The following is a 12,789-nucleotide window of genomic DNA, read 5'->3' on the forward strand; positions in this document are numbered from 1 at the left end:
CAAAATAGAAGGATAATAATATCTTTCAAACAGATCTTCCTCATCCTGAGAAAAATCACCTGAGTTTTGTCCTGTGTAGGGAAGTAGGTTTCATTGTCCTGGTGTTTGGGAAGCTTTCAACCCTTCCATGGGCAGTGGTCCACCGTAAGGAAGAGGACTGGTGTGAAGTGGCAAGTGCTGGGACCAAGGGCAGCTGGTTTTCTGAGAACTGACGGTACGTGGGGCCTTGGAGAGCTGGTAACATCTGGAGTATAGGCAGTGGTATATTTATTGGTACACGAGTTCTCCAAACCAAACAACAGGAAAAGGTTTTGCTCCTTTCCGTGATGTGCCAGTTCCACCATGGCCAATCTCTTTCTTTTTCTTTTTTTTTTTTTTTAAGATTTTACTTGTCAGAGAGAGAGAGCCCAAGCAGGGGGAGCGGCAGGCAGAGGGAGAAGGAGCCTCCCTGCTGAGCAAGGAGCCCGACGCGGGACTCGATCCCAGGACCCTGGGATCATGACCTGAGCCGAAGGCAGACACTTAAACCAACTAAGCCACCCAGGCGTCCCTCCCATGGCCAATTTCAATCTATCAACATGACATCACTAAACCCGGAGCTAGGAAGAGGTGCACACACATTGCCCTCGCCCAGGGTGACTAGGCTCCAGTACACACCTTAGCTGCAGGTGTATCCTCATGTGAGGAATTCTGGGCTGAATGTTCCATTAGAGAAAAGGCTTCCTGGGGTGAAAGAGCTCTCAGCTTCCCTGCCAGGTCCCAGGTCTGATGTTTAAAACTGAGTTTAGCTAGTGCAGATGGCATTTCCCCCTGCTGCAGAGACGTAGTTGCCCATCTCTGCCTCTGTCTTGTGGGAAGAACGACTCTGAATCTGTCCCCCCTCTAACTGGGGGTGATGGAGGGGCTGGGTTTTGGAGGTAAGAGCTTTCTGGGAAGGTCCTTGCCCTGTTTGGCTGGAAGCAATCTTAACTGAACTTCATATCAGGATGGGTAGCCCACCCTGAAAAACTGCCACTGAGGCTGAGAGTTGGGCTGGGCACTTAGTCCAGGCTTAGCATTTCTTGTAAGAGCCCTGAGACCAGTTCCTGGTTAGGAGCTGGAACGACAGGACAGGAGGAGCCCTCCAGGCGGGCTCAGGGATTTCTGGATGCAAGATGGGGAGCAGGCTGCAGCCTAGGAAAGGGAAAGACGGGCTTTCACTGCCCAGAGAGAGCTGCTTGAAAGTTGCTCAGCCAAGAGAAACAGATCTGTTTCTCTTGCCATAACAGGAAGTTAACAATCTGTCAAGAGAACCTGGATACGAGTAAATGAAGAGTTCACCTAACACCTGATTTAAATTGTGTAATTTCCTCCCATCTAGAAAACTATGAGAATAAAGGCAAAGATATGTATATTTTCTTATTTTTGGATTTTTAAAGTTCTTCTTGACTCTTTATAGTTTGGTTTCTGAATCAAAACACAGAAAAGGATGTTTAGAAAGGCCTTTTGATTTTCTTTCCCCACCATTCTCCTTCATCTTGGTCTCCCCCAATCAGGGTGTTACCCTGAATCATTGAGAGAAAAAGAATTAACAACACAGAGTTGGTCATGAGGTTCGTGTTAGAAAAATGTGGCTTCACAAAGAGAAACACTTCCAAATAAGTCAGAGAGACAGCTGCTGGGCTGCCTTGAGCTGATCTTAAAAGAGACAGAAAGGGAAGTAAGAGTTGGTGGGTGGTGCTCTTAAAAGCTCACACAATCACCACCAACTTCTTGTGGACCTCCAGGCCTCCGACCACAGCGCTGAATTCCTCGAAGGATATTTTCCCGTCTCCATCCTGATCCAGGATGATGATGGTTTTGTCCACGAGCTGCTGTAACTGCCAGTCCTTCAGGTTGTTGCCCACCATCAGCTTCAGCACCTGGAAGAGCTCCCCGTTGGAAATGTAGCCGTCTTTATCAATGTCGTAGATGCTGAAGGCGAACCTCAACTTCTGCTCCTCGTCCCCCCTGACGCTGAACTGGGAGGCCCCCAGGATGAACTCCTTGAAGTCCACTTCTCCGTTGCCGTCGGTGTCGAAGATGTCGATCACTCGCTGCACCAACGGGTTCTGCTGCAGCTCGGGCACGGACATGAACTCTTCCACACTCACAGAGCCCGAACAGTCCAAGTCCAGCTTCTTAAACCTCTTGCCTAGCTTTTTAATTTCATCGGGGTTGAAGCGGGAGCAGATCTCCTCCGGGTAACTGGCTTCATTTCCCATTGTGGACGCAGCACCGCTCCCAAAGGCGGTGGGCGCGGGCGGGTTGACGGTTGCGGCGGGGCGGGGGTGGGGGGGCGGAGGCTTGGAGGGCTCCCGGTCCCCCCCTCCACCTCATGGAAGCGATGGAGCAGGGAGGGGAGGGACGGGGAGAAGGTAGGAGAGAGTGGAGCGGGGTGGAGGTTGGGGAGATGGACCCCCAGGAGAGGGACAGGCTGACAGGCTGCTCCGCCCTCCTTCCTTCTTTTCTCCCTAGTTCCCTTGCTAATATTTTATCTTCTCACTTCCTCACTTTTCCTTAGTAAACTCCAAAACGGCAGTATCCCCAGCACAGTGCCCGACGTGCGGTATGTGCTTAATCAATATGTACAGAATGACTGAGCGAACTGCAGTCATGGGCTCTTCATGCTTCTTACGCAGGCCTAGTGCAAGGACTAAATGAAGTAATACATTAAAACGTCGATCTTATACATATTTCCTAAATTCTCTACCAGGATTGACATCCTTCCGGTACAGTGGTCCCTGACCTTTTTCAAGACATGGGGTTCAGGGTCTTTGTAAGAGACCACTCAGATATCACACAGAATTTCTCACACGATCACTGATAAGTGGTAACATATTCCTGAGGAATATACACAATGCTGAATTCGGGGCATCTTTCAAGAAAACACAGTTCCCAAGAATATAGCCTTGGTTGCCCTAATACTTGGAAGCCATCATCTTATGGCTGGTCTTCATCTTTTTTGAACCAGAGCCTGGTGGCCATCCTGCGGACCACGTTTGGAACGGCTGTAATGTGCCCAGAGAAGCCTTTTGCATGTTTTGAGAGCAACAGTGGTCCTTCTGCTGTCTCACTCTTTCCTCTTTGCTTAAACTGGATTTGTTCTTTTTGTTAAACATGAATCTCATGCACCCCCCACCCCATATTCCTTCTTCCTTTAGGAGCACATCAATTACTCCAAATGCATAAGAAATAAATTTGACTCAAGAGCAATGCAGTTCACAGGGACTAGGGGGAACCCCAGGCCACTAAATCAAACTGAAGGGGGCAAACATTCACTTAAAAAATGCTAGCACCTTCTTCGTGTTTTAAGTTCAGCCAAAATATCACTCTAAAGGCAACTATGCTGAAACTGGCACCACAGAGCTATGGGATACCTCACCCAAGAGCTAGACAGTTTAAGGGGAAAGGGAAGTTTTGTAGGCTACAATATTTAATGACTGAATTATTATCCCAACTGATTGAATGAACTGGATCTGAAAGAAGCATGACAGGATGGAAAAAATTTAAACAGAACAACCCAGCATCAGCTCTGAACTGCCCGCTTAGTAGCAGTAAGGCTTTAAACAACTCGCTTAACATGTTTTCCCACCTGTGAAATGGGGCTAATCATACATTTTGTACAGCTGTATGAGGATTAAAGCTGGTATTAGCCAACATGATAAATCATTATCATCATTATTATTCTTACTAATTTCAGTACTATTGCCCCTGCTGGTGGAGATGAAGTCTTAAAGAATGAACAGTTGGCAGCCAGGGTCCTTACATGTATGGGTGTCATTTAATGAGCATTCCTTCGTACCATGTGCAGCGCGTCACTCATTGCTCTAAGCACTTCCCTCAGCATTATCTTTGGCTCCCCCAGTTCAGCACATTCCTTGAGGACTGACTACAGACCTTCAATCGCAGGCTCGAGGACCTCACTGGCCCATCAAGCACACTTCTGGAGTCCTCACTGACGTACCCCGATGGTCGTCATTTGGAAAGGAGATATTAGTGTGGAAACTTTAGTAAGTGTATTCCTCTATTCCTCTATGTGTTTTATTAGGAGGTAGTGAAGGGTAGTGGAGAGAGCATAAGAATTCAGCAGACCAGGGGCGCCTGGGTGGCTCAGTTGTTAAGTGTCTGCCTTCGGCTCAGGTCATGATCCCAGGGTCCTGGGATCGAGCCCCGTGTCGGGCTCCCTGCTCAGCGGGAAGCCTGCTTCTCCCTTTCCCACTCCCCCTGCTTGTGTTCCTGCTCTCGCTATCTCTATCTCTGTCAAATAAATAAATAAAATCTTCAAAAAAAAAAAAAAAAAAAGAATTCAGTGGACCAGGTTCTAGTCCCTGCTCTGCTCAGATTAGCTGTGAGCCCTTAGAGGAGCCATTCCTGCCCCAGCCTCAGTGTCCTCATCTGTAAAATGGTGATAGTAATTATAACTGCCTTCTCCACTGCATGTGGTTATTCTGAGAGCGAGATGCAGGAATGCATATAGAAATGTTACATAAGAGGGGCGCCTGGGTGGCTCAGATGGTTAAACGTCTGCCTTTGGCTCAGGTCATGATCCTAGGGTCCTGGGATCAAGCCCCACATTGGGCTCCTGGCTCGGGAGGGAGCCTGCTTCTCCCTCTCCCTCTGCTTCTCCCCCTGCTCATGCTCTCTCTCTCTCTCTCTGTATCTCTGTGTCTAAAATGAATAAATAAAATCTTAAAAAAAAAAAAAAGAAATGTTACATAAGAGAAGTATTGTCACAAAAGTTAACTCATGGTCGAACAGACACTACCAGGAAGATGGTACCACTTCCCTAAAACAATTCAGGGTGCAACCAAGAATTGCTTTATTCCTGCCCTGGAGAGGATGCAATGTCACGCTGGAGCTTAAGTTTTAGTCAATGTGAAATTGAGTTCCCCATTGCTCTACATTTCATAAACTTTGTAGTTCAGCATTATTATGGGGCTCAATGCCATTGATTCCATTTTCTCTGGCTGTTATTCCTAGTCATTTTCACTGTTACTCTTTCTGTTTATCACTGTGGAGGGATCTGGACCTTCGGACATTCACTGAAGTAAGTAAATTAAAAGGGTTGACTTCCGGAAGAAATCAGGAGCCGGATGGCACTTCCATTTCAGCAAGTCATTATTTTTTTCCTCAAGAGTTTTCGGGGAAAGAACTATGAGATGGTCATGTGCAAAAATAACTGCCAATGGAAAATAAAACCAACAAAAATGGAAGTGATGAGTCCTGTGGCTCATGTAAGGCCTCATCTTTCAAATTAGTTAGGAGAATGGGTTTCTGAGCAGTATCACACAGTCATTCTGGGAGATTCCCAGGCGGTGGGTTGTTGACCTTGACCTGGAAACCCTCACCTATCTGTGATGTCGTCAATCATCACATTAACATCAATTTGTGTTGGCGTTAGCCATCCTCCAGACTGTGGAACCACATAGCCCTGAGTTTAAAACCGAGCATCAGATTTCTCATCTGCAAAGCAGGAATAATATAATGGCGTCATAGTGTTATTTTAGGTTTAAGTGAGAGAACATCTCAAATAATAAAAAAGCCATCTAAAATAGCATGCCGGTGTACAGTAGGTTCTCAATACCTTTTGTACCCTATCTTCTTTCTTGTCCCTTTCTTACTCCTTTATTTGCTTTCTCCAAAGCAGATGTTTGGCTCTGGCTATATGTGTTTTGTTTTTCTTGGATGTGACAAACTTTGTTTCAAGTTCAAATATATATCGAACACCTACTGTGTGCCAGGCCCTGTGTCAGCTGATGGGTCTTCTGTGGTAAACAAGATACAGCCCCTTGAGAAATATATAGTTTTGCTATTGAGAAATCCACAATTTAATAAAGAGTATGACTGGAAGGATGTAGTGCAATTTGGTCAGTCTTTTATGTTTATCATGTGTATTCAAAAGGATCAAGAATAATCTGTTTGATATTCTTTCGTAATTCTGGCATGGTATTTAATATGAGCACTGGTATTCAATCATCGTTTTGCTATTTAACAACTCTGATCTTGGGCAGAATTATTTATTTGAATCATGCTCATCTGGAAAACAGGGACAACTGCTAACTCATAGCATCATTTTCAGGATTAAATGAGATAGCACACATTAAAGAATTAGGCCCCCGTGCCTAGCACGTAGTAGGTACCAAAATGATAGATGTTATAATTATTGCCTACTTTAGGCTTGCCTGGAAAATTTTAATAGACTGTTTACATATACATACATGCAGATACACTCAACTATTCATTTGTTTTCTCCACAAATATTTATTGAACATCTACGATACGAGAGGCATACTGTGGTGATCTAAAGCAGATACTCTTCCAGCTGTCTCTGTCCTCATGGAGCTTACAGTTTTGCAGGGAAGATGGACATTAACCAAATTATCATGTCCAGAAATGTTAAAGGGGCACCTGCGGTGAGTGTTGCAGGTAAGAGGTAACACAATAGGGATTTGTGGTGCCAGGGGAGTTCACACAATGGGAATTTGATCCAGTCAGAAAGATGAACTAAACCTTAATTGGGGAAGTGATGACTGAGCTGAAATATCAAGGAGAAGAAGAAATTAACCAGTTGTTCTGGGCAGGGATGAGTGTTCTGGGAAGAAGGAACGACATGTGCAAAGGCACTGGGGCAGGAGGAGCATATCAAGTAGGCGAACTTGAAAAACGCCACTGTGGCCAGAACAGGGCGGTTGCTGGAGAGCATCGTATTAGATGAAGTGAAGAAATGTCTGACCGTTCCCTAGACACTGAAGAAAGTGCAACGTTTATTCAGTCATTCCTTACAGGGCATCACTTATCCAATCGTGTTTCTTCAACATGTAGAGCACTGACGGCATTCAGGGATGGTCCCTACTCAGAAAGCTTACTGACTGCTGAGTGACTTGAGGCATCAGGAAGTTGTAATTAATTATAACACACGATGGAAAAGGCAAGATGTCATCAGAAAGGTAAAGGCTAAGAGCTATAAGAATTCAGAGAACTGAGAAGTGGTTGGAAATTCCTAGAATTCTTGCTGGGGACAAATGGAGAAAGACTTTTCTTTGCAAGAAGTACTACTGTTTGATCCTGACAAAGACAAGGGGGACAGGTACCGTAACCACAGAAGTGGGAAAGGGAGCAGCTGGGGATGGCAGCACCTGGTGCCATGTGGCTGAAGTACCTGAGTAAAATACCAAAGTGAAATGGAAGGAACCAGATCAATGGGAGTTTGAATATTTGGCCAAGACATTTGGTTTCTATAGGACACAGAAAGGTGACTGAAAGCGCACAAGAGTGACTGAATCAGGATTCTATTCTAGAAAGATGACTCTGGCATTGTGAAGGGTGAACTAAACAGGGGAGAGATGAGCAGCCAGCCACCGAGGACGACCACACGTGCTCGTCTGGAAAATGAGAGAGTGCGGCAGGCGGAAAGAGGCGCTGGAGGTGAAAGGCCAGGTGTACCCATCTGCTTGGCTGTCATAACAAAGAACCACAAACTGGGGGCTTAAACAGAAGTTGACTGTCTCCCAGTTCTGGAGACTAGAGAAGTCTGAACTCCAGACGTCAGCAGGGCCCTGTTCCCTCTGAAACCTGTAGAGGACTCCTTCTTCACGGATTCCGAGCATATGACGGTTTGCTGGCAGTCTTTGGCATCCCTTGGTTTGCAGCTGCATAAACCCAATCTCTGCCTCATGGTCATGGTGTTCTCCCTGTGTCTGTCTCCCCTGAGTGACTGTCCTCTTATAAGGACGCTGGGCATGTTGGATCAGGGACCCATCCTTCTATAGTGTGACCATGCCTCAATTTAACTAATCCTGTCTGCAATGACCCTGTTTCCAAACCGGTACCTCATTCTGAGGGGTTAGTTCATTAGAACCTCAATATGTCTTTTTGGGGGACATAATTCAACCCATACCAACCAGACCTGACGTCTTACTGGACAAGGATAGAGGGAGGGGGCAGAGGTGAGGCTCCACATGGCACTGCACTGACTTCTCGGGCTAACCAGCCCTGTGCTCAGATGTTGCAGGAAGCCACCTATGATGTGTGATGAGAGGGGCACCCTTTACGGATCCCTGGGCTCCCCCACGATGCTGCCTTCTCATCTAACATGTCCTGAAATTCCACCAACTCCGACAGCTCCATTGGGAGAGAGTGTCTTCAGAGACCTTGGACGTGACAGAGGGAATATGAGGGCAATTTCTCACCTTCTTAGACTTGGTTAACGATGTTTGTGAGGAACAAAAGAGATGGCTTTTCTGATAGTCTGTGACACTTCACATCACAGCCACTAGATGGCAATCTTCACACATTTCCAAGCTTTCTGTTTTTTTTCAAGCCAGAATCTTGAGAGCCTGGAAGCAACTACTTATTAGCACAGGGAATAATTAGGGAGGAGTCCCGTTTCATGTGATTCCCCTATAGATTTCAGTGTATGGAAATCTCAAAAAGTGGAAGGAAGACCGTCTCTCACAATAGTCCTAATCAGTTTGAACACTGTTCACGCCTTTTAGTTGCATAGTAAATAACCATATTCATAAATATTCATGAGTCCATTGAATGTAACCAAGGGAAAAAGCAAAAACTATTAACAGTATTCGGTCTTGGGTATATTTTATGCCCAAGCATCTCTGGTATACAAAGGAAGAGACCCTTATTCCATGAGGTCTGTTTACTTGGTCATTAACAAGGGTGAAGAGGGCGCTGGCTGGAATTAGTTTTCCTTGTAGCAAAATTTCAACTTCTGTCATCTACTGTAAGCAGAGAGCAACAGAGTAACAGTCCCACCTTTGTGATGATGTGGCATGAGAGGAAAGCAACAGGGGAGAATTGTAGGGCTCCAGCCTGCCCACCCAGTCACCTGACTTGGAAATACCACTGATCACATTTAAAGAAAATAGTTACTGTTGTTTCTTTAAAAATCTGATTTAAGTGTATCGTAATGGTCTGCACAAGTGTTTCCCCACTCAAACCTAGAAGCTGAGTTGGAAGAAAGGAACCACATGATATGATAATCTGGTTAATTCAGCACTTTGCAAGGTAGAAAATTCCAGAATCATGTATTTCTCAAGTCCTCCAGTAAAACAGTCTTCAGTTTTACAACATATGTAAATAACACATAAAAGAATCTTTACGTTGGAATTGTAAGATGCTTGTTAACTGTAAGATGCTCCTGCTTTCTTGGAGATGGGTCCAAAAGGGCGGGTGCACCAACTGTAATTTCCTGCATGTGCTTGTTATTTACCAAATATTTTTTCTTCTGTACACATAATTCTATACTCAGGGGAAGAGGAGGGAACATTTATTAAGCTAAGCATTCTTCCTAAAATAGCTCATTAAATATATTTCACTACTTATAGGTAGATTCTATTATTATCCCCAGTTTGGGGGTAAGGATCTGAAGTTTTAGAAGTTGCATGGCTTGCATGGACACACAGGGATGGAGCGGGGTGTCAAACCTCAGTATGTCTAATTTGGAGCTGAAATTTTTTCAATTATTTCAGACTGCCTTCCATATGGAGATTTAAAAAGATGTGTCTGCTCTTGTGGGGGTCGCAGGGGAGCTGTAAGGCAGAACACAAGGAAAGGTGGTCATCTACGTACGATGTCAGCATCCCTGAGGAGGTCATAAAGTCCTGTCCATCCAGCATCACTGGGTGCAGTGTCTCTAAAGGGTGGGGCCGAACTGCACTGTTTATAATTCCATGCCTCAGTGTCTTGCTCATGCTCTAACTGGAGGGTTCTTCCCCCGACAGGGGTTACCTCCTCCAGGAAGCCTTCTCGGATTCATTCTTGCTCTTCCATGAATGATTCACGGGCTTGCCTGTGTCACTGCTCTACCTTGTATCTTCTCCTGCTGCCCCTGTGACGGTGTGGCGTCGGGGGTTTGTTCACAGGTCTGTCTCCCTGCCTGTGAGTTCTGTACTCATCTCTGCATCAGCTGCCCCTGGTGCAGGGCCGGCACACAGGCGTTCAATACATATCTGTATGGATGGATGCATGGATGGAGGAATGAATGAATGAATTCATTTTGGTAGCAGAGTATAAGAAGGTGAGGCCTTTTGGAGATTGGCCTCCCTTTCTCCACGTGCAATTCCACTCCACGTCATAAAAGGACACACGTACGGCTTTGTGCTTCTTCAGGTTTCCAGAAAGCATTACCTGGGTGGGATCCATCTGACCTTATGCTTGGCTTAAATATGAAACTTAATTACTTAGGCTATGCCAAGGGAAGCACTCAGCTGTCAAGGTGGCTCCCGATACACGGGATTTTAATTTAAAGCAATCTACAGTCATTAACTCTCCTTGCCTCACCATAACTTTCATCAGGTTGAATAGCAGTGACATTTTAAATTGAAAAAGGAAGGGGTAGGGATGAGAGGGGCAGGAGGCTGTTGAGATGTGACCTAGTTGTCAAGAGCAGAAAAGACTGCATTAAAACTCACCCCTCCCCCACCCCCATGCCATTTCCTTTGGGTTTTTAAAGACAAACTGGAAAGAAAACTGACCAGCATTGAAGTTTCTTGATGTGACTTGTGTGATCTATTTGGCTTTCAATGTAGAGTTGACTAACCCTTTCCTCCTCCCAACAAAAAATTAATGTAGGGAAGAATGGATTTACCTAGAGAAAACTCCATTTTCTCAGTGAACAAATATTAAGAAGTTTCATATGGGATGCACATTTTGGTGGACTGGGGCAGTGGTCAGAGATGGAGAGCCCAGACTGGAGGCCAGCCAGTCTGTCCTTCTCTGTGTCCCAGGATCTGTATCTTTTAGGTCAAGATCCCTCCAAACCTGTCATATCAGCCTGGGAACTACAGCATTCTCTAAGCCAAACATGCTACACAGCTCAATCTTAAGGTGAGGAAACAAGCTTTAGAGAACTTTAGTGATGTGCTGAAGGTCACTCAGTTGGTTCATGTCAGAGTCAAGACAAATATGACAACTACCATTCACTCAACACCTACGTTTGTAGATGTCAGGCACTTCTATGTACATTATCTCTGTTTCTTACACCAAGCCAGGAGCATCAAATATTGTTCTCTCCATTGAGCAGAGGAAACTTAGAGAGGTTAAGTAGTTTGTGTTCATGACTTTGTGATGTAGATAATTTTGAAACGGGTTATTTTTACATTTGCACCTCTACAGTGCTCTTGAAAACAAACCATTTAACTTCAGCTTTAAAAAACAAACTAATAATGAGCTTAGCAGACATCTCACTTCATTCCTTCCCAGTGGTCCCGTCCCTTATTAGATGAAGTTCAGGACTGGGGAGGCCACGGATGGAGTAATTTCAAGGATGGAATGAAGGTCAAGTTGAGGATGAGCTCAGAGATGGAATGGTGCAGTTTCCTATCGTGCACTTTCCTTGATATTAAGAAACACTGAAAAGTACAATGATTTACTTTTATACTGTTCCAAACTTTACTTCTCCTTTTCCTTACACCATGTAATCAAGGCCTCTGAATTCTAGAGATGGAACTCCTTTCATGGCAATGCTCAATTTCCTGCTCAGTATGTATTTGTTTACCTCAGCACTCAACAAGGAGACCCTTGGATTCAGAGGCAGAAAACCCTGTAACAATCCAGCAAGATACGGATTCAACTGAAGTTGAGAGAGGTTACGTAACCTTTCCAAGGACATAAAGTGCCTCCTCATAGTCATGGTAGAGCCAGGGTGGCCTGGCTTCCAAGATCAGTGTTGTCCCGGTGGTTGTACTTCTCTTCTCTTTCTGACCAAGGCAAGGCATGAGCTGTCTATCTCCCTGCAGGCTGGACCTGTGTTTGGGTGCAGAAGCTACACATTCTCAGATGGTCAGGCTGCGGGCACATTCCTCTAGCAGTCCCATCCCCCATCTTCATCCGCTGTGAGGGTTTATGCTGGACATTCTTTTGCCCTTCCAGACCCACTCTCCACCTTTCTCCATCCAGCTTTGTGCCCTGGGGAGGTCCTCTGTGGACCACACTGACAGGCTCCCTTGACCTAAGGCCATGGTAGGAGATGAAGAGGTTAGAGGAGCTGAGGTCAGGTATTTATTCTCTGGCCATCTCCCAGCCAGGTTACTGCAGGTTGGCTATGTTCCTCGTCAAAGCCTACAGCTCCTGTTAGAAAGCCCTCTGCTATCCCCTCCCCCCGGGTTCTAGGAATGGCTCTCTCCCTTTTTTCCTTTGAGCCTCGATGTGGTAATTGCTCTTCCACTTTACTTGCCCTGGGAGAATGTACTCTTTCTGTTGGTTTCCTTAAACCATACCTTTGCAAATGGTTTCTTGGAAATTCCTCGGATTCTTTGAGTGTGCATCCATTCTCTGCCAAGACCACTATTTCCTCTCCTTCTTTGCTATTTGCAGTTGGTTGAAAGTTTCAACCAATTATTTACTCGATCCATTATTTAAAAGAGACTTTCAAAAAAAAGATATCATCATAGATCTTAATTTCTTGAAGAATCTTGGGAGTTTGCTAAACTGTAATCTGCCACCTTCCTTTTCCTGGTTTGCAAATAACAGATTTCACAAAACGGTTGCTCTGGAACTCTAAATTCACTCAGTGACTTTACCAAAAAATGACATTTTTTTTTTTTTCCCCCTGAATCAAAAGAAAATGGAGGAACTTAAAGTCTGCCATATGTTTTCCCCAGTGGAACTGAGTGCCAATGAGTCTGCCATGGGCACAGGCAGAGTTGTGCTAGGAGGACCATGGAGAAACATCTGAGGTCGATTTAAAATTCCTCTGAGAATTGCTGAAGTCTGGTCGGCAGAACTGGACCTGCAATTTTCTAGGCAACTCTG

The 12,789-nt window shown here is 45.2% G+C and overlaps 2 protein-coding genes across 5 annotated transcripts in view; both read right to left on the bottom strand.

The window, feature by feature from the left end:
• GRIN3A (glutamate ionotropic receptor NMDA type subunit 3A) overlaps positions 1-12,789 on the bottom strand; it is a 148,687-nt gene that overhangs the window by 21,073 nt on the left and 114,825 nt on the right. The gene's annotated exons all lie outside the window — the stretch shown is intronic.
• Positions 1,731-2,243, bottom strand: PPP3R2 (protein phosphatase 3 regulatory subunit B, beta). Its single transcript, XM_036065889.2, has one exon. It carries the CDS (start codon positions 2,241-2,243, stop codon positions 1,731-1,733), a length of 513 nt encoding a protein of 170 aa, XP_035921782.1.

This window comes from Halichoerus grypus, chromosome 14 (genome assembly GCF_964656455.1).
Source record: "Halichoerus grypus chromosome 14, mHalGry1.hap1.1, whole genome shotgun sequence".
Taxonomy (NCBI): domain Eukaryota; kingdom Metazoa; phylum Chordata; class Mammalia; order Carnivora; family Phocidae; genus Halichoerus; species Halichoerus grypus.

Bases quoted from the DNA above. Each gene is read 5' to 3' on its own strand.
- PPP3R2 (XM_036065889.2), bottom strand. From the start codon at position 2,243: ATGGGAAATGAAGCCAGTTACCCGGAGGAGATCTGCTCCCGCTTCAAC.